The 21,277-nt window shown below is 41.8% G+C and overlaps 1 protein-coding gene across 1 annotated transcript in view; it reads left to right on the forward strand.

Moving 5' to 3' along the window:
- The window catches only part of LOC134663058 (atrial natriuretic peptide-converting enzyme), a 141,038-nt gene that overhangs the window by 88,300 nt on the left and 31,461 nt on the right, over window positions 1–21,277 (forward strand). Inside the window, exons 8-12 of the mRNA XM_063519358.1 lie at window positions 6,317–6,449; window positions 6,609–6,761; window positions 10,741–10,959; window positions 11,925–12,072; window positions 12,372–12,553. Of these exons, the coding sequence (XP_063375428.1) occupies window positions 6,317–6,449; window positions 6,609–6,761; window positions 10,741–10,959; window positions 11,925–12,072; window positions 12,372–12,553 (835 nt within the window). The remainder of the gene's footprint in view (window positions 1–6,316; window positions 6,450–6,608; window positions 6,762–10,740; window positions 10,960–11,924; window positions 12,073–12,371; window positions 12,554–21,277) is intronic.

Genomic DNA, 21,277 nt, shown 5'->3' on the forward strand with positions numbered 1-21,277 from the left:
TGTCTCTACCGAATGTATTATATCGCGGTGCCGCGTACATAGTACATTCTGCTAGTAAATGTAAGCTAGTCTCCTCCTTACCACAGTGTGGGCAGGAGGCATCTCTACTAATTTCCATTATCTTAAGGTGTCTGTTGAGAGTATTGTGACCTGTAATGATACCTGTCAGTAGTCTCAGACTGCTCTTACCTAGTTTCAAAAGATACCTGGTTCTCCTGTGGTCTAACCCTTTGATCATCATCTTCGACTGTCTACACCCAGTCTCTTTTTCCCATTCTCTCTGTGCTTCCATCTCTTTTATCTTCTCTATTACTCCCTTCGTGACATCCGCTGACATAGGCAGAGCCGGTTCCGGACCTATATATTCCGTCTCCGCCCCTATCCTCGCCAGCTCGTCTGCTTTCTCATTTCCCGTTACTCCCTGGTGTCCTGGTACCCATGCCACCGTGACACTTCTTTGCTTGCCTATCAAGTTGAGCTCCTCTCGACATTCTCTCACGAGAGAGGAGGTGATTGATATTTTCTTTAGTGCCTTTAGTGCTGCCTAGCTATCTGTGTATATTACGACAGCACCCTCTTGCTTTACACTCTTCTTGATTATGCTTGCGCAGCGCGCTATTGCCCATACCTCTGCTTGGAACACGCTAGCATATCTGCCCAGTGGTACTGATATTTTCTCCCCTAGTTTGGGGATCACTATGCCCGCTCCTGCCAGTTTAGTCGAGCTTCTTCTTGAGCCATCCGTGAAGCAAATGGTCGTCGGGTGACCGACTTCCACCTTCCAGTTGTCTCTGTCTCCTATGTGTATTCTATATTTCTTGTCAAATATCTCCTGCCTCTTTATAAGGTCATTATTGGCCATCAACATCTCAAGTTTTGATAGTGCCTCTCTTTGTATCAGCGCATGTCTCTTGTCCACGCAGCTTCCTCTCCATTCCTTGCATGCTTTCATTCTGTACCACTGTTCGGTGGCTCTTTTCTCAACCTCAATCCAGAGTGGCTTCAAACCTAGCATTACCTCCATTGCATGTGTCGGGGTCGTTCTCATAGCCCCCGTCATCATGAGGCACGCTAGTCTCTGAACTTTGGTTAGGTCTCTTTGGTTTTCTTTAATATGTGCTCTATGCCACCATGTTACAGCACCATATAGCACCCTGGGTAGTATTATCGCCTTGTAGATCCAGTGAATCATTCCTGGCTTCAGTCCCCAGTTCTTTCCGACTGCTCTTTTGCATTGGAACAGTGTCCTTATAGCTTTTGCCGTCTGCTCCTTGATGTGAGTTTTGTACCTGAGTGTACTGTCTAAAATAACGCCCAGATATTTCAACTCATCTACCATGTCTAGTTCTATACCTTGTACCTTTATAGGTTTCATCTCTTTTACTCTTCTGTTAGTGAATAACACTAGCTTTGTTTTTGATGGATTGAGATCCAACCCTCTCTCTCTACACCACCCCAGTACCTGTCTGAGGCCTCTTATCATTATGTCTCTCATCACGGTAAGAACCATTCCTCTCACTAGCAGCACTCCGTCATCAGAGTAAGCCTGACAGACATCCCCCTTGTGGGAACCCTCTTCTTGGACTAATCGTCTTTGTTACTCCTCCCAGCTCCGCCGTAATGGATCTGCCCTTTAACATTCTCCCTATCCATTCCGCTATTGTCGGTCGGATGCCCTCTCTCTTTAGACTTTCCTCTACGACCTCGAAGGTTGCTTTGTCAAAAGCCCCCTCCACGTCGAAGAAGCAGCCTAATGCATACTGTTTCGTTTCTAGTGCCCTTTCCACCCTTACCGTTAGGTTGTGCAGAGCTGTCTCCGTTGACTTTCCTGCCATGTAAGCATGCTGATTCCCGTGTAGCGGGTCTCCGCTGCTTTCCACTTTTTCTCTTATATGTTTATCTATCACTTTTTCTAAAGTCTTTAGTACGAAAGACGACAGACTTATGCTCCTGAATGACTTCGCTTCTTGGTATGATTTCTTACCCGGTTTCGGCAGGAAAACCGCCCTCACCTCTCTCCATACCCTTGGAATGTATCTTAGTGCAATACTTGCCCTGTATAGTTCCACTAAGTCCTCTTTTATGTATCTATATCCTTTCTGCAGTAGCGCCGGCAAGACTCCGTCAGGGCCCGCGGCCTTGAAGGGCGCAAAGGAGCTGATCGCCCATTCTACCCTCTCCTCCTCAACCACCTCCAATGCCGCCGCCCAGTCAGACTCCTCCCGACCCTCCTGTTCCTCCATTTCTGTCACCTCTTTGCAGTCCGGAAAGTGTGATTTCAGCATGACGCTTAGTACCTCCTCTGGTTCCGTGACTAAGTCTCCATTTACTCTCAGACTACCCAGTTGGCACGATCGATCCCCTGCCAGCAGTTTCACGACTCGTGCCCCCTCTGAATAGCTGTTTAAATCTCCTGTGAACCTCCTCCAGCCCTCTAGTCTAGCCTTCTCTCTAAGTCTGGTGTATTTATTCCTGACCTCTCTGTACGCGTCCCAGCTCTGAGAGTCGTCCCTCTTTGTCGCCACTCTCATTGCCCTACGCACCTTCTTTCTTACCTTTTGTAGTTCACTGTCCCACCATGGCTGCCCTTTGCCTGTTTGTAGCAGCTTCTCCGGGCACGCCTTGTGGTATGCTCCTATTATGATCTCTTTCAGTCTGCGAGCCCCATTTTCTAGGTCGTTCATATTCTCATACCTGACTCCCGAGACAGCCAGTTCCCCTAGCTCCTCTTCGTACTTCGTCCAGTCGGTTTTACGTGGATTTCTTACCTTCATCTTCTCTACGCGACCATCGATACTGTAGAGTAGTCTGCGGTGGTCAGACATGCTGTCCTCCACATCCACCCTCCAGCTCTTTACCTTGTCGCTCACCTCCTTCGTTGCCATGGTAATGTCAAGTACTTCTTTCCTGGCCCTTGTTACAAACGTTGGTGTGTTACCTGTGTTCATAATTTCTAGGTCGTTGCTAATTATGAATTCTATCAATGATTCGCCCCTTTCATTAGTGTCGGTGCTACCCCACACCTCGTGGTGTGCGTTAGCATCGCAGCCAATAATCAGGGGAATCCCCTTACCTCTGTACCACAGTACCATTTCTTCTAATTCCTTCGTAGGTGCCACTCCATCGCCCGGCAAGTAGCAGGACGCTATCGCCACCTTGTATCTCCTCCCCTCCTCCTTCATGAAGTGAGTCTCCACCACAACGAGGTCTCTGTAACATAAGGTCATGCCACAACCCATGTTTCTTATTTTATTGCTCACATAAATGCATGCTCTAGGAGACAGCTCACCATTCCCTTCATAATAGAGAGCTCCCCCCAGATGTCCCAGGCCTGTCACCCGATTCTTCCATGCATAAGGTTCTTGCAGCAGTGCTATATCAACTTCGGCCCTCCCAACATATTGTCCCAGCTCGGACATTGCATCCTTGCAATGTTGGAGGTTTACTTGACATATGTTCGTGTGTGTGTTGGTGTGTGTGTGTTTGTGTAGTGTTCCCTGTGTGTCTCCCTTTCTTTTCATTTCTTGTGTGTAGTGTTGTTGTCCCCGAGCTGCTACCCGGAGAGTTCACTGCCGGCGACATCCATACTCTCCTCTCCTCCCGTATGGACATCGACGGGTTCAGCACTCTCCTGCATCAGCTCGGGTGCTCCTTCCGGTCCCTCTTGTTTGGATTCTGAGGGTTGTGGATTTGGGTTTGCCCTCAGAATCCGGACTCGTACGCTGGTGGCCGAGAAGTCCAGTATCTTGGTCTTCTCTTGCCCCCAGCTCTCCTCGACCCCGTCTGGAACCATATAGGTCAGTCGGGTTCCTAACTCCAGAGCCTCTCTCCCTGCAGCTTTCCAGTCCAGGATTTTGAGTTCCGGTCGATCAGGATTCTGAGCGTAAAGGAACTCCTTTACGTACTCAGTATCCGCATCGCCCGGAACCCAGACCTGCACCCTGGTCTGCTCCAGCTTACGCACGCTGATCTTGTGCCCGTCCAGCACACCGAAGTCCTGACTTAGCAGCCACTCCCTCGACTCCGTCGATTTTGGTGTCACAAGGAAGAATCCTTCCGACACCAACCCCGACGTAGCGAATCTGGGTGCTACTAAACCAGGCTCCCCCCTTACTACCTTGAGGACGACCACCTCGATCAGCTGCGTAAGCTTCTTCCTGATGAGCTTCGCCAGAGCCTCGTCCACCGAAACGCCATCCTCACGACACACTGCTACAGCCAGACCTCGGTTCGCCTTCGCGACGTTCCGTGGTCCCTCTGCAGCCGCCTTGCCCTGATTCTGGCGCTTCGCCGGAGGACGCTCCGAGCGACCCTCATCAGTACTTTGCCTTTTAATCTTTAGGCCACGTTTGCTCGGGCCAGGTTTGGCATCCCCCCCGGTATTACCCCCTGGAACGCCACCCCTTTCCCCAGCAATCGCAGCCTTTCTCCTAAGTTCCTTGGCTTTCCTCTTCTGCGCCTTGGACTCATACTTATGGAACGGCTCGTTCACCACCGGTGTAGCTTCCCTTTCGGTTTCCCTCGCCTTTGGCGAACGCAGCAGCTCTTCTTCATTCAGCGTGAGGCCCCCCAGTTGTAGGACATCTGGAGTACCCTGCCTTGCTCCCTGTCGTGCTCCTCCGGTCTCCTCGTCGGAGCTCAGAGTTCCACTCTCTTTAATGTTCGGGGGTCCATCCTCTGGTTTCCCCCCCTCCCGTGCTTCGGTCGGGGGTTCACTAGCTGATCTCCCTCCCTTACATGCTACTACCCTGACGGGTCGCTTCGCCGCTTGCGCGGTGTTGGTTTTTGTTTTGTTTTTATCTTTTAAAGTCTCCATACACTATTGAATTTTATGGGAAGAACTAAAATTAGGGTGGTCGGCAGTGCTCCCTTGCCTATACCCAGCAACATTTACCCCTACGTAGTGACGCCACTCCCCTACGCATAGTCGCTAACGACAGCGATTGTGCTGAGTGAGCTCGCAGGCATGGGAAGACAGCTCCTGTGTTGCTTATTTGTGATGGGAATGCAAGCGGTTTACCCCAAGGAGATCTCTCTTGACCTCCCGGGGCTAACACTTGTGCGTATCTCCCACCACTCCAGTTTCCGCTTCGGAGCAAAAGTGGTTCACCCCAAGGGCATCGCAAGGACACCCCGGGGTTCCCCGACAGTCACCCCTCCCCTTCCACCAGACACACCACAGACCCTGCCTCCCCTCCCCTCCTCCGCTTGCGAGCCCAATCAGCACCAACCCCCCGCTGCCCACAGCCGGCTGTGAGGGCCCTCGGCACGTCCTCCCACCTTGACCCTGGGGGTTTTGGGGCGTGTTGCCATGATGGAGTTTCCCCCAAGATGACAACACGACCAGTGCACTCCTCATTTACCCGGGCTTGTGACCGGCTCCTTTTGGACCATTAACCATTAATTAACTAGGTAACTGTACACAAGTTACCAACCTGTATTTTTAACACGAATTTATTTAGAAACTGCATGAATTGACTCTCCGTGTTACAGTCGGTGCCCCAACTTAAGTCGCCATACTAATTGTATAGAAAAGTGGATACTTACGAGTATGTTAGGGAACTTGTAGATACCTACGCTTAGTCTGATCCGTTACTTTTGATTTACTTACAGTCTTTTGTCCATTTATCAATTACTCCATGAGCCCCGCCGCTATTTTGTTGCAACAGCTAGTCACTTCACTCATAATAATTATCATATTGCACAACAACGTACCCACAAAATCGATAACACCGATAACAAAGAGCGTTTCATGTAATTTAGTGCGCTTCGTTGTGCAAGATATTATATAAGGTTCAGGTAGCCTAGGGGCTGGGCTAGGTACTCCGGTCCTCTAACGCTCCTTTCAGTATCAGGCTATCTATTGCCAAAACGTTCTGATAGACCTTATTCATCTATGATGCCAACTTGCATAATAAGAAGATTATTATACAATATTTTTACAAGTTTTTATTTAACTTAACCTGTTAGGTGTATGTTAGGTCTCTTTTCTTTTGAACATCCCGTTTTTTGCGGGTACGGTTTTCTATAAGATACCCGTGTTACGTCTGGTGATGGAGACAGGGGGCGGCCATGGGAACTCTTTGGTACAAGAACGCAAACTAATTGTGTTTGGGGTTGTTAGAATTGTCTCGATGAGTATTAGTTGCCTGTGGGAAGAAAAGTACAGTCGACGATAAAAACTTGTATCAAAAATAATTTTTTTGCTTAAAACTTATTTAAATGTCAACTCTTGCAAATGTTACTTACATTAGACATAGAGAAAGACAAATAACTGGTAATTAAACTGTTAAATATTATACGTGTTTGGCACCAGGATCTGGAGATATACGACGCCGTGGTGGATGTGAGGTGTTATGAGCTGACAGCGCTGTTCCTCTGTTCGCTGTTCGTGCCCAAGTGCGGGCCCCTGGGCCACATGGTACGCCCTTGCAGGAGCCTTTGTCAAGGTTAGTAATACACCATTACAATAGTTATAGGTACTTATGTCATACTTCACCAGGTTAATATTCTAATTTTAAAAAGACATATTATTTATATCCATATGTGGTCCATAAATGTCTTCAATAATAGACGGACTGCTAAATAATTTAATCATGCTCCACCAGAAACTATGCGTCGTTGCGGCTTCTTCCTAGAAGTATTCGGGCTGTCTATGCCCGACTATCTTCAGTGCGACATCTTCCCTGAATCAACCGACACCGATGTCTGCCTCGGCAACCGAGAGGTGAAAGAGGCGAGGTTCCGCGCTGCAAAACCTGGTAAGTAGAAGCTACACCTATAAGGCTACTCATTTGGGTCAATTTCACCAAACGAGCATTTTTGTCTAATTCCCATGGAATTTTGAAATACCAACATTACACAAAAAAAAATATGCTGATAATTTGATAAAAAATATAATAAACATTAATTTTCTTATGGGGTAAAAATATTCATAAAACTATAAAAGTTATTTCAATTTAAAATTTTGGTCAGGGCACGGGAATTAGTGTGTCCATGGGAATTAGATTTTACTAGCACGGAAATTAGAACATGGCACAGGAATTGTTTTCTTAGCTTATTTTGGTAGTTAAAACTATTATTTATGTATATTTTAATCTACAATAATATACTTCAACCATACTGAAGCGGCATCGAACATATTTATCTACTTTAATTTTAGTTTCGGACGACAAATCTACGAAAGTATGATGCACTAAAAACTACGTATTTGACTAATAGTTTCCTTGATTTTAATGGCAACTAATCTCTCTTTCTTAGTAAAATATATATATTTCCAAACAATACTTTGAGTAGTTGCGTAAACATGTCCGCCTTACATACAAAACTATTCATTAAAAAGTGTCATTATGTATCTGCATGTAGATAGGTACAAGGTGTATGATCTGCTTTATGGCCGTATAGGAAATGATACTAAGAAATAAATAGGGGCACAGAGAGAAGAAGTTATTGTGTAAGTTAATCTGAAGAAATCTAATATGCTGCCTTCATATATTCATAACACAAACAATTGTTTAACCACATATGAGGTAAGGTGGGGTAAGACTATCACCGGGGTAAGACTATCACAGACAGACAGACATGACGAATCCATAAGGGTTCCGTTTTTTGCCATTTGGCTACGGAACTCTAATAAGGTATCTAATAGTATTACGGTTTTAATACCCCCCTGGCATTGTCTAAAATAACCGACTTGGTTTCACATTACATCTCAAAACTTTTTTTGTAGTAGAAGAACTGCGTTGCGAGACTTGCATCTTTTTACATGTAATGTTTTTGATAGGATCCCATCTCTTTTTGTAGGCTGTCCTTCTTTTCAGGTAATCATACCCATACCATACTGATACTATGTATACACATATCATAACTATATACATCTTTATTCATACTCACATCGTACATCGTAGTGTACCTTTACTTTCCTTTCCATATTTCTATAGGATTACAAACTTATTTATGCAGTTATTAAATCTTTAGAACGTGACTAATATTGCAGTATTATTAGATTTTTATTGGCTTAAAAAGCTTAAACCTAATTACGTTTCAAATTTGGAACTTGTGGGTATGCTAGAAGTACCTTAGAATAATGATGATCGTGAGTGATTGTGTCAGTGACAAAACTAAGGGATTTTAAAGTGCATTAATTCTTAGATTACATGTTCAAATTAAATGTTATTTTGACCGTGCCACTTTGTTTTGCTCGACTTGGCGGCGGCACTGCCGTGTCCCCAGATCCTTTGTCCTTCCCCGGGCCTCAAACTATCTCCATGCCAAATATCATCAACATGATATTGGTTCAGCGGTTTAAGCGTGACGAGATAACAGACAGACAGACAGAGATACTTTCGCATTTATAATATAGTAAGAATAGGATATATTTAATTTTTCTTGTATTAGAAAAGCTAATTTATAACAACTAATCTATTAAACGAGCAATTCTTGTATATATTTCGGGGATCTCGGAAACGGCTCTAACGATTTCGATGAAATTTTATCATATATGAGGGTTTTCTGGGGTGAAAAATCTATCTAGGTAGGTGTTATCTCTGGAAAAACGCGCATTTTTGAGTTTTTAGGTAGGTAGGTACCTATATGTTTTCCAAGCAAAGCTCGGTCTCCCAGATATTTAAACTTTATACGGCATACGCTGTCAGCTGTCAAATTTACAAAAACAAAACATTGCAAATGTGATTCATTTTGTTTCATGTAACCTTAGGTACAGGTATTATAATATGTAATAACTCCAGAAATAGTTTTATGTTTATATAATATTTTAATGTTATAATATGATCAATGAATAAGGTAAGGTGGGGCAAGAATAACAGTACAAGGATTCCATACAAGTGATAGTCTTACCCCGGTGTCGTCTTACCCCACCTTACCTTACGTATTAAAATTGCCCGGGTTATTCGGGTCGATCCTGTATGTAAGTACTATAGTACTTATACTAAAAAACTATTCACAGATTTTTGTGCATTCTTTAAGATTTCCTTAAATGTAAAATAGAAAGATATACGTCGTATTATTATTACATATAATATATATTCAATGCCAATATATATAAGTAATAATAATATGACGTAAACATTGCCAATTAACTTACAGTGCCCCCAATAAAAGATTTGTTGACAATATATGTAATACTTTCTAATTCCCGTGCCACTTAATCAGCTGTTTTAGGTAAATTTGTTATGGGAATTAGGGCACGGAAATTAGAATTCGTAATAAAAAAATTCGCCAAAAATTTAAATCGTGTTTGACCAAACTGTTATGTTATCGCTTACATAAAGATACATAAAGGGCTCCTAAATATGACAATTGCTATTGAAAAGCTATGTGGAAAATAAAATTTATAAGGGGCATCGAAATTAGAAAAAAATTGTCGCCCACCCGGATTCCGAAATACTTACGCGATTTGCTCGAACACGCCGCGGCTTGACTTACATCCGCTTGCTTTGAGAGACAGCCGAATACTGCCAGTACAGGTGAGGCGGGACACGAGGCGGTTCAAATACAAACGTCGGCTGTCAGAGCCCTTTGAGTTTTGCCGACGAAATTTTACTCGCGCGCTCGGACAAAATTTAAACATCGATCACGAGTTATTTACCACAATGAAGTTAATAGTATATGTGCTCAGTGATAGTAAATATCATCTAGTTTAAGTATTTGACACTAAATTAGTGATACTAATGTAGAATTTTTCGTAGGATTTTTCATTATGCTCAAAAGTAGATTCCGGACAGGGCACGGGAGTAGTAATTTGAGCCTTTAGGTATTTTTATGTGTACTCTAAAAACCAACTAATCAGTGAATTCATATGGAACTCGGTGTGAAAGTGTGACTTCTTTATGTAAAAAAAAATTGGTAAGTATTGTCTGATGCTAACCCGCGATTTTCATCACGGACAGAAAAAAAATCGTGTTCAGAAATTGACCCATTTGTCTGCCGGTTGGATCAATTAAATGGTCGATTTATTTCATTCGAGGTCCAAACCGCTGAAATAATTAAGCGAGGAAGTAGGCCCAAACGAAGAAAATTTATACAATACTTATTAGTCTTCAGTGCGAGATATTTTGCTAAATCCACAAACAAATCTGTATCGGAAGTGAGTCTGATAGAAGTGAAGTACTGTACTGCAAAACCTGTGGAGATATTAGTCTGTATATGCTGTAGGTATACCATGCTCCTGTAACTTCAGCGCAAGATACTCCTTATTCCACCGACGCTGGCATCGACCTGGGCAAACTAGAGAGAGGATAAGAGTTTCTTTTTTGAGTGGTATTTGGACTATCCGTTTTTAGGGTTCCGTACCCAAAGGATAAAAACGGGACCCTATTACTAAGACTCCGCTGTCCGTCCGTCCGTCCGTCCGTCCGTCCGTCTGTCACCAGGCTGTATCGCACGAACCGTGATAGCTAGACAGTTGAAATTTTCACAGATGATGTATTTCTGTTGCCGCTATAACAACAAATACTAAAAACAGAATAAAATAAAGATTTAAGTTGGGCTCCCATACAACAAACGTGATTTTTGACCGAAGTTAAGCAACGTCGGGCGGGGTCAGTACTTGGATGGGTGACCGTTTTTTTGCTTGTTTTGCTCTATTTTTTGTTGGTGGTGCGGAACCGCACGGAGGGTTCCGCACCATCAACAAAAAATAGAGCAAAACAAGTCCGACTCGCACTTGGCCGGTTTTTTTTTCATTACCGATAACGATAAATAAACAAAAAAAATCCCCAGTGTGCCCCAGCGGCTTCCAATGCGACGTGAAGCGCTGCATCCCGCACGACTGGCGCTGTGACGGCCACGTCGACTGCCTGGATCGGTCCGACGAGCTGAACTGTCGCACCTGCAAGAAGCACGGCGACGTGCACTGCGGCAACAACCACTGTATCTCGCAGAGCCACATGTGCGACGGCCATTCCGATTGCCCTTGGGGTCAGGATGAGAGGAACTGCCGTGAGTATCGTTCAGTGATATCGGGCTCTTTCCATTCTATAAAGCATTACTTATCAAATGGCTGAAACGCGGGGACCACGTCCAAATGTGTTTTTGTATAAGTGAGACAGACGACGACAAAGGCAAAAAACTCAATTTTTTTCATCATTTGCGAAGCAAAAATGTATAAACGCTAACAAGCGGCATTAAATGGAGGTAACTGAAAATACACTGCGTTAAACTGAAAATGCATCACTTTTTGACATGAATGTGCTTGACTTATACTCAAAATCTTATCTAGTCATAATGGCCGTATTCCTTTATACCTTTGACAAAACCAGCAGGAAATTTGGTATCCAAAACCATAGCATATTGTACCAAAAACATTATACTTCCTTCATAATTAGTGGCATTGAATAAATAGACTGCCATAAAACTTTCTTTTGACAGCCATTTTGAGGATCCCTTTCAAGCTCGTAATTACGTATTGATAAATTGACGGGCCCGTATCATTGGCTCCCTACACAATTCCAAATGTTTTCAACGGTGAATGCTGGATTGATTTGTGATTTCGCAATGCGGGTTTTATTTGTGAATTTTCTTTTGTTACCTACAAAAATGTTTGACTACATTCATACATAATCTAGTCTTTTGTTTTCGATTTTTTGTTGAATTTGATGTTCGAAGTGTTTTAAATAAATTAACACGGTCCTATATTTTCCCACCACCGAGAAAATAATTTTCAGATTTGTCATATCAAGACAGACTTTAAAATCGACATCTAAATCCATATCCACATTAATTTTTATGTGCGTCTAAAATAAATAAGTTGTCACTGACTTGTCAGCGACAAAGTTTGGCAGCGCCATTATATACGTTATAAATTTGTCGTTTATTGGTGCTTCCCAAACGCTTAGTCGGAAGAGAGTTAGTTTAGACGGGCTCTACGTCCTATCCTAAAGATTGTTCTCAATGCCTTGTTGTAGTGCGACTAAGCGAGATGAACGGTGACGTGGGTCGCGGCGAGCTGCAGGTATTCCGCGCCGGCAACCAGTCGTGGTTCCCGGCGTGCCTCAGCCCGCGCACGCTTGATGAAGGCACGGCCACCAAACTATGCTCCATGCTGGGATATTCGTAAGTTCCATATACTCTTTATACTAAGCTCTATTTATCTTATTTCTATCCGTATTATCAATAACATCATTTTTATTACGTTAGGTTAAGATTAGGTTGGCGAGAGCAACGCTTCTCCATAGGCTTTGGCATCGGTACATTCTGGGTCAGAAGAAAATTTGGCCCTTGTCGGACTAATTGGAATATTGAAACTGATATTTTTTAGTACGAGTATGTATGTGGGAAAGTCTGGCAAATCAAATTTTGTGCCTTTTATCACAAACAAATCGGTGTGTTTTACTCACCTTAATATCCTTTAGGCACATGAACAGCAGTGCAACGGTCGGCGGCGCCGGGCCGCGCGCCGTGCGCATGCACGGAGCGTTCACCGGCGCGGCGCGTCAGTACAACTCGTTCCTGCGCAGCGAGGGCGGCCTGCTGCGCGAGCTGCGCGAGTGCGGCCAGGACACCGCGCATGTCAAGCTCGTCTGCAACCAATACGGTCAGTCACTGTTCTTACCATTGGAAAGCTACAACACATTCAGTTCATAAGACCTTACGCCATTGGCCAAGTGCGCGTTGTAGTATATGAGACGGCACACCGCTTGCGTGACGTGTGCGTGTACAGCTCCAACATTTTTATTTAGTGCACGTTTACGCACACGCAGCCGGTGTGCTGTGGTCTTATATTCCTATACATAAAGGTCATACCTTTAATGTTCCTTTACGATATTTTCGGAATCAAAACAAATAGGGCAAAACCAACAGAAATAAAGTTTAGGTATCGGTCAGTCAACATATATAAGTTACCTACCTAGGCAGTCTAAGTACACCACACGAAACTAGAACAGCTAATCGATCACTCAAATTAGACATAAGTACAAACGAAACAATTCCAAACTAACCACGATCCTAATAGTGCAAACTGCGCAATATCTATAAAGCGATGCTGAAATCCCTGAAATCCATTGTGTTTCCAGCAAAATTCCTTAATCAAATAAACGGGACAACAGTTTGTATCGCGGTAATGGCGCGCGGGAGCTGGTCGCCCGTGAAATGAAGCCGCGGCGCCAAGCGCGCTGCGGCCACGCCACGCCAGAATGGCCGTATAGTACCTATCATATCAACTAGTTAGAACGAACGGCTAACCTTCTAAGCACGTTTGCAATTTAATTTTGATACTACACTTCAATTTTAATAATTGTACCTATACTAAAATTTAAAATGAGTCATTTTATACAGCTCCAATTTACATCTTGGTAGTAGTAAGATATAAACTTAGCAAGATAAACTTTTGAGATATATGTGGACTTTGGGTGTGGAGTAAAACTTTGTTAATATTTTTTTATTAATTACATGTATTACTGTAATGCATGAAAGTGTTGTAGTTAAACCATCTTAATTCTACGCATCATTATAATGATGTTGTTGAATATTTTTATAAATAAATTACGGCTGTAAACACTGCTCGGCCATAGGAAAACTCATTAAATTTTTGACCGAATTTTCGCGTGACAAAGTTCAAATTAAAACTAGTTTGCGCTAACTGGCCGAGTGATTGAGTGGCTAATAGATTTGTTGATTGATTGATTGATTGATTGATATGCTTGGTGATGCAGAATAGCCGGGTAATTTTTCAAATCTTTTACATTTCAGCTCGGCATGCCTGTCTGTGATCGTATTTATTTGCAAAGTTTTCGCTATCAATTTCCTAACGTCGACCTAGTTCCATTAAATTTCGCCAGGCAAAAATTCAGCAGCACTATCAAAATGTCCGCGCGCCCGCTCGCTTTGACACTTTCTCAATTCCACGTTTTCTGGCAGTCAGAAAATGCAACGCTGATTCGCTGTTGTCAGCGCGCCGGCCGCTGAATGCCTTTCAGCGGAATATCGGAGGAATCGTTCCAATCGCTTGATAGACTCGGCCATATTCATCGGTCGGCCGGACCAGTATAAGCACATTCTAACTTTACTAATTTACTTTACCATCACTTTTGTACGCTGTTCCCGAGGTCATATTACCCTGGCTCTCTTAAGAAGTCGTCTCGTCGCTTGCGTTACCAATTCGTGGCCTGTTGTCCGCTCGACGGCAGCTGTCTGGCTCCGGGTTTTCGGCAGGCTAGCATTACTATGTGCCAGTCAGTTAACTATTTAGTAGTTGCGTTTTGGCTGTTTCTGGTTATTAACTATCAGGATTATGTTACACAAACAAACACAACATTTTCGAAACTACCTATGTTTTAGAATTATTTCTAGAAGCAATAGAAGCAGATAATGATCAGTTGTAATGTCCAACCGTACAGAATTTCCATAGGTAGGTACCTACGTTAAAACAACACTCTGTTTGTAGGCAATCCATTACTTACTGTTATTAAAGCTAGGTCAAGCCTATACACCCGTATCGTTTGGACAACCACCGCACATTTAATAAATAAAGCCTTACTTATTCCATCACAAACCCCAAAAAACAACAACCAAAAACAATCAACTCCACTAAATTAAATTAGACCGCTTTTCGCATTAAATCAACAATAAACGTTTTTATTCCATTATAAATCCAATAAAAACGAAATCACAGATCATAATTGTATTCTATCGAGCGATCTCCATTAAGGGTTTAGTGTCAGGTGAAATTGAACCTTGTTATATAGGCCATAAATGCGTTGTTAGGCGACACCCGGCGTAAAGTGGAATGTTCCCGGGTCTGCTATCTTCCGAGTGAATTGGTCGTTATTTTCTTAAGTTTTCATGGAATCGAATTTTAAATCGAATCTGATCAGCTTTACTTTATCGGGAGTTTCCGAGTCGCACTTCGGGTGTTTATTAAGTTTTGATTTGACTTATCCGATTTGGGTAGGTACCTACTTGTTTAAGTGAGGCTGGATTGTGTTGTCGATATAATTTAAAAACAATTAAAAAGTTAAATCACTTTCGAATTAAATGCTCCTAATGAATTCAACCAACAGTCTGTAAATAACAAATGTAATTAGTTGAAGTATAAAAAAATATACAGCTTTTTTTAAATAGTACCTACTTTGTTGAATTAAACAAGATTTTTTTATGTTTAATAAACAGAAACGACGAGGCAATGTAAATATTATGTTTTTCTATTATATTTACATAATGCAAATGTCAATTAATTTAAAAATTCACCTACTTCAGAATAATTCGAAATAGAAAGAAAAAAACACTAATACAGGCTATAAAATAACTTTAAAATACAATTTAATCGTATCTTTTGCAGGATAATTTTTGTATGAAACCCACACGGCTCGTGTATAAAGTGGAACATAAACGCCAAAAATTCGGCGATGGAACTGCGCGTAGAACGTTTATACGATGCAAATAAAAAATAAGCAAGCGCGTTATTGCACGAGCGCTTAAGGGGAGTCGGGTAATTCAGGAATCCATAACAAACAACGGAACAACAATCGCTCATATTCGATTTGATTTGATGGTATGAATTGATTTGGTTTATTTAGCTATGCTTGTTTTGATATCAAACCACTTTACTACTTACTTATGGCCGGTGGTCGAGGCTCAACATTTTACTATTTTATTTATGTTCAGTACCTAACAATATAAATAAATAAAAATTACACATTATAGTTTTAAGTATGGCACTTAAAACCTACAAAGTTACTAGTCCAAAGGTACTAATCCAATAGGAGGTTAAAATAAAACGTTTTCTTAAAATCGGCATTGAAATTTAGCTTTAATGGATTTTGAGACAATATTAGAAACTGTTATCAAGCACCTACTAAATCGCCAGAGGCTACATGCGCCTCTGCTATGAAACTTCTTATACACGTGTATCATCCGACACGAGTTGCGCAAACCTTTTAAATCTCACATAAACCTTTCTCAAATTGTAAGAGCTTTCCGTACACAACAGCCAAAAAAAATCAAGTATTCTCGCAAAATTGTGAGGGATCCCTTTTTAAATTTGTCTTTCTTGTCTCTTTGTTGGCGAAAAATAAGTGTATCTATGGAATTTTATAAGGTTGAATTTTAAAACCATCTACTAATTTCCATTGTGGCTCAAAATAATATGGAAGTCTTTGTAACGTTACTAATAAAAAATACAAATAAATATACGTAGGTCCTGTAGATAGGTATCATGTTTGTAAAAATCTGGATCTTATATCTCCGTGTAGATATTCTAGATAACATCTTATTTGTTAGTTTCCCGAGGTCCGCTAAATATCCATATGCATCATTTTCCATTGTATTGTGCCTTAAGCGATTCAAACCGCCCGCGAGCTGGTACAATTTGAATCAAATATTACAGGTCGGCCGCGGAATGCCGCTACACTGCCGTTTACATAGTTGCGGCACTTGCGGTAATCAATAGTTATATTGCGATCCAATCTTCAATACAAATTGGAACAACAATGCGAACAAAGTTTATAATACGCAAGTTGTTGGAAACTGATAAGTGCTTTAGACTAATTCTGATCATGATGCTTCTTATGTTGCAGTTATGTAGTTAAGTATGCCAAAATGCCTTTGTAGAATTTTACACTAGGTTTTTGGAGGAAGCCTACTTATAGTATTCCTTGGGAAGGATTTTTAAGCAATTCCCCCTATAAAATATCGCAGCAAAAAAACGACTATGTTTACACACCGCCTGTTGTAAAAATAAAATAGGGGTATTCAACAAACTTCGGAGGGTGAATAATGACATATTATTATAGTGAATAATGACATATACTATCCATGCCGTAATCGGTAACGGCGACATTGTTAAAGATAAATTAAGTGATCCTACGATAGATAAAATAAATCGATCATCGCGCTACATGGTAAGAAATCTGACTAATGTAGGCCCAAATTTAAATCACTTGTCATAGTTATAACTAATATGCCCCATTACTTTACTCTTTGCCCCGGAGCAATCTATAGCCACTAGTCTAAGGATAAATAAAATAACTGAGTTGGGGTAACCTGACAATCGTACATCGACAAATGCCAAACGAAAAGAAGAAATGTGTCGGAATGACAAATACTACCAAAAGTCACTAGACCATTTCCATACATTATTTAAGTTTCGATTGGCATTATATCAACGATTGTCATCTTGCCTAGGCCCTCTGATGAGAAGCACTATACATTTGTCTGTACGTAAAAATATATAGACTTCACGTTCCGTGAACCGTAATGGCGCCGAGTGAGCGATTCGTTTTGCCTGGCTAATGGCGTTTGAACGGTCTGCGGGCTGTAAACACCGCACCACCCATTAAATCCCTCGTTTAGGTTTCAATTTGCAGTTAGTGATCAAATAACACCGCATAGGTGATACAATGGACCCATGAAAATAAAAAATATACCAATATTTTTTCTATGATTGTAGTCGTAATCATAGAAGTGTACAATTATGTACTGTTAGCGTACCTACTCTTCGCTGTGAGAGGTAGTTAAGCGGCTGTGCTAGGCTTACCAGTGGCGCTTGAATCATAACCATATTCGTACATAATAACTCATCTGATTTACCTTTACCCTTTCGCTAACTAAATCATTTTCATTCACCAAACGTTTAACCCTGAGAGTATAATCGTGATTATAACAAAATTTGATATTGAATAAGGATCGAAACCGTCCTTGCGGCGGCTTGTTCATTACGCAAATGTGAGTTGAACCCTGATTTAGTGCTTCAAGACAATGGGAACCTTTTAAGGGTACATATTATAGGACGATAGGGAATTATAGGACGCGCCGGACGTTGATTTAAATTAAATTTTAGTTCACAACTATTTTAATTTTATCCCTATAGAGATAGAAACGCGTTTAAACGCCCTAACTTTTAACACCTCGAAGCCAATATTTTAGACCCTGTTCATTATTAGTATTATTACCCTTATTGCCATACCTGTGCTAACTGGGGACACGAATACTAATTGATGTTATTAAAGTTTATATTGACGTATATTTATGCATTTGCTTATTGGAAATCCTGTATTACTGTAAACAAGTTCAATACCTACTATGTCTAATATCGAGCCCCTTAAAGTAAAAACTTTAATACTTAACTTCACTTTAGTATGCCCGGCCGGAGTTAGCACAGGTACTTTTGCTTATTGCTATGATATGTACAGTCACGAGCCTTAATTTGACCCACCTAAGGTTGAATATCGTGTAGCAAACTGACGCTATTTAGAGCTAATATTTTAACGCAGTGTCATAATTCATTGACATAATGTTTACCATCGACATTTACTTACGTTTACGTTTCTAGGGGCAACCACTCAATTACGTCAATTTGTGAAATACATGATGAATCTAGTATTTTAACTGGATCGGTCATGAGGGGTGGGGGAAATGAGCGAACGGGATAGTCTTATGTATCTTTCAGTAGGAGTAGCAACGAAAGCGCAATTATTGTTTGTCCTTGTCACAGTCTCACTTTTTTTTTATTCCCAAAGCAAAGAGGTTATCATTTCAAGGGTCGATTCGCTATGACTTTTAAATGTCTTCATTTGACATTTCAACACCATCGAACTGAAGTTTCAACCTTATTGCATTACGAATGTTCTAGATAACAACATTTAATGGAAATGGGTCCCAAATTAAAGCTCGTGACTGTACCTAACAACTTTGTCACGTCCTGTAGAACAAAAAATACTGAACGCAGTTTATGAAGATGTGTCGTTATACTTACGAGTATATTCATCCCAGTTATGGTAGTGATTTTAGAATTTTGCTTGTTGTACCTACCGTCAGCGTACAATTACATCAATAAGGTACAGTCAGCGTGTAAGCTTCGAGGTTTGGGGATAGCAAGCATTTCATCGTAGTTCATTCTAAATTGCAATGGCTTCACTAAGGCAATTCATTAGCAAACAGCCAAATATGGAGCCAAATATGTATGTAGGTACAGTCGGCATCAAAAGTAGCGTATCAGACTATGCGGCAAAAGTTCTACCAAACCGCCACACTAAATACCTTTCTCTAATTGCTTGATAAAATCTACTAGCTCTTTTTGTTAATGTAGAATGGTTAGATTGTGGCTGATACTTTTTAACGCGAACTGTAGAGGTATATCTCAATTTGTAACAGTATTCGAGTAGGGAGCAGATACCTTTTGGCGCGTTGTTTCATTCGCTACTATTGATGCTAACTGTCCCTACCCGTTTATTAACAAGTCTTCCCAGAAATCACTATCTCTCGAGCAACTTGAACGTAATACCCTATTAATTTTATTATACCAATCCCATTCAATGCAGCCAGAAGCAACGTCCCAATTATCGTACCGACAGTCCGCGTGTCTAGTCGATAAGATGGCTAATTACGAGATCCGGCCGTGGGCTCCCATCGCTTGGGCGACCCGCGCGGGGGATGAGACGAGACGGATTCTCGGACAGGCAAAAGTAACGTGACCTCGAGAGCCTTGACAATAATATACCTACATACATTGATCCTGACTACTGATTAGACTACAAAAGTCTACTGATTTATTGTCATACACTAGCTGTGCCCGCGGCTCCGCCCGCGTGGAATTCGGTCTGTGTCAGTAAGCTAATTCATCCCTAATTTCTCTTTCTCTCCCCTGGAGGCGGAACTTGAAGTAAAGTTGACAGATGGATACGATTAGCGGACTGAAGTCCAGATAAAATATTTTACAATTAGGTAGGTACTTACCACTAAACAAAACTACACTCCAAAACCAATAGTCCGCCCTTAGTAGTAGTAGTTCGCCCTTATTCCAATATTAGACGTGATTTAAACGACACAGAGTTATAGTAGGTGTATAACGGACCCCTGCGTGGGCGGGCGCGATGTGTAGCCAACGCGCCCAATGAGGTGAAGGGGTGATTTCCCCAAGAGTCGGGTCCGAGTCCGGACGGCCGCTGGTGAGGTTGCGGAAGAGTACTTCGGCGTTCCTGGGACCTCGCCTTATAGCAGCGAGGCGGCAACAGAGGGGTTTTAGTGGGTAAACCTGGGGTCTCATTAGCTCACAACAGGGAGTCCCACATAACCATCCCGGCCCGTCCCCGCGCCGGGTGGTATGCTTAAAGCATTTCCCCTCTTAAAAAAAAAAAAAAGGTGTATAACGGACAATACAGTACTACTTTTGTATTTTTACGTTCTTGAGTGTACCTATCCAAAACATGTCCATAGCAAATATCATCCAATTCTGTCCTCCAGTCAAATCATTCTGAGCATGAAAAATTAAGATTTATACACATAGAAATCCATACTTCCTAACAAACTTTCGAATTTAGGTCTAATATTAGTTAGAAGTAAGATTACAGGAAAGGAGAATATTATAAATATCAAAAACTTGAGGCCGAGTATTTACACTTTATTTACAGTTATGTTTATGTATGCACAACTAAATATCTACATATATGTATGTACCGGGGATTACTTTTAACAGTGTAAAAAAATGTAATTATAAATTGGCCTAAGTCGTAGTCGCTTGGTAGGGTGCCCAGAATGCCATCTTTATTAAAGTAGGGCTTAACCCTTAAAATCGTATTAAAAACGCGAGCGCAGCGAGCGCGAATTTTTTTTTATAGAAAAAAAATTGAGAGATGGGAGTAATGTTGTCAGGGACACAGCCGCAATGGTTTACGTGAAACGTTGGTGTGGATATCTAATGCGAAAGCCGAAGGCCGAGCTCCATGTAGGGCCGAAGGCCCGAAGCGTCCAGGCTGTCAGTACTTAAGCACAGAACAATAGTATCAGTGTCTAAATGCGAAGGCCGAAGGCCGAGCTCCACGTAGGGCCAAAGGCCCGAAGCGTCCAGGATGTAAGTGTTTAAGTCGTAGTAGTAGTCGCTCGATAGGGTGCCCAGAATGCCACCTTTATCAAATTAGGCTTAACCTTTAAAATCGTATTAAAAACGCGAGCGTAGCGAGCGCGAATTTTTTTTGATAGAAAAAAAATTAGAGAGGCTATGTCAGGGACATAGCCGCAGTGGTTTACGTGAAATTTTGGTGTGGATATCTAATGCGAAAGCCGAAGGCCGAGCTCCGCGTAGGGCCAAAGGCCCGAAGCGTCCAGGATGTCAGTGCTTAAGTCGTAGTAGTAGTCGCTCGGTAGGGTGCCCAGAATGCCATCTTTATCAGATTAGGCTTAACCTTTAAAATTGTATTAAAAACGCGAGCGAAGCGAGCGCGAATTTTTTTTGATAGAAAAAAAATTAGAGAGGCTATGTCAGGGACATAGTCGCAGTGGTTTACGTGATATTTTGGTGTGGATATCTAATGCGAAAGCCGAAGGC

This window comes from Cydia amplana, chromosome 4 (assembly GCF_948474715.1).
Source record: "Cydia amplana chromosome 4, ilCydAmpl1.1, whole genome shotgun sequence".
NCBI lineage: Eukaryota > Metazoa > Arthropoda > Insecta > Lepidoptera > Tortricidae > Cydia > Cydia amplana.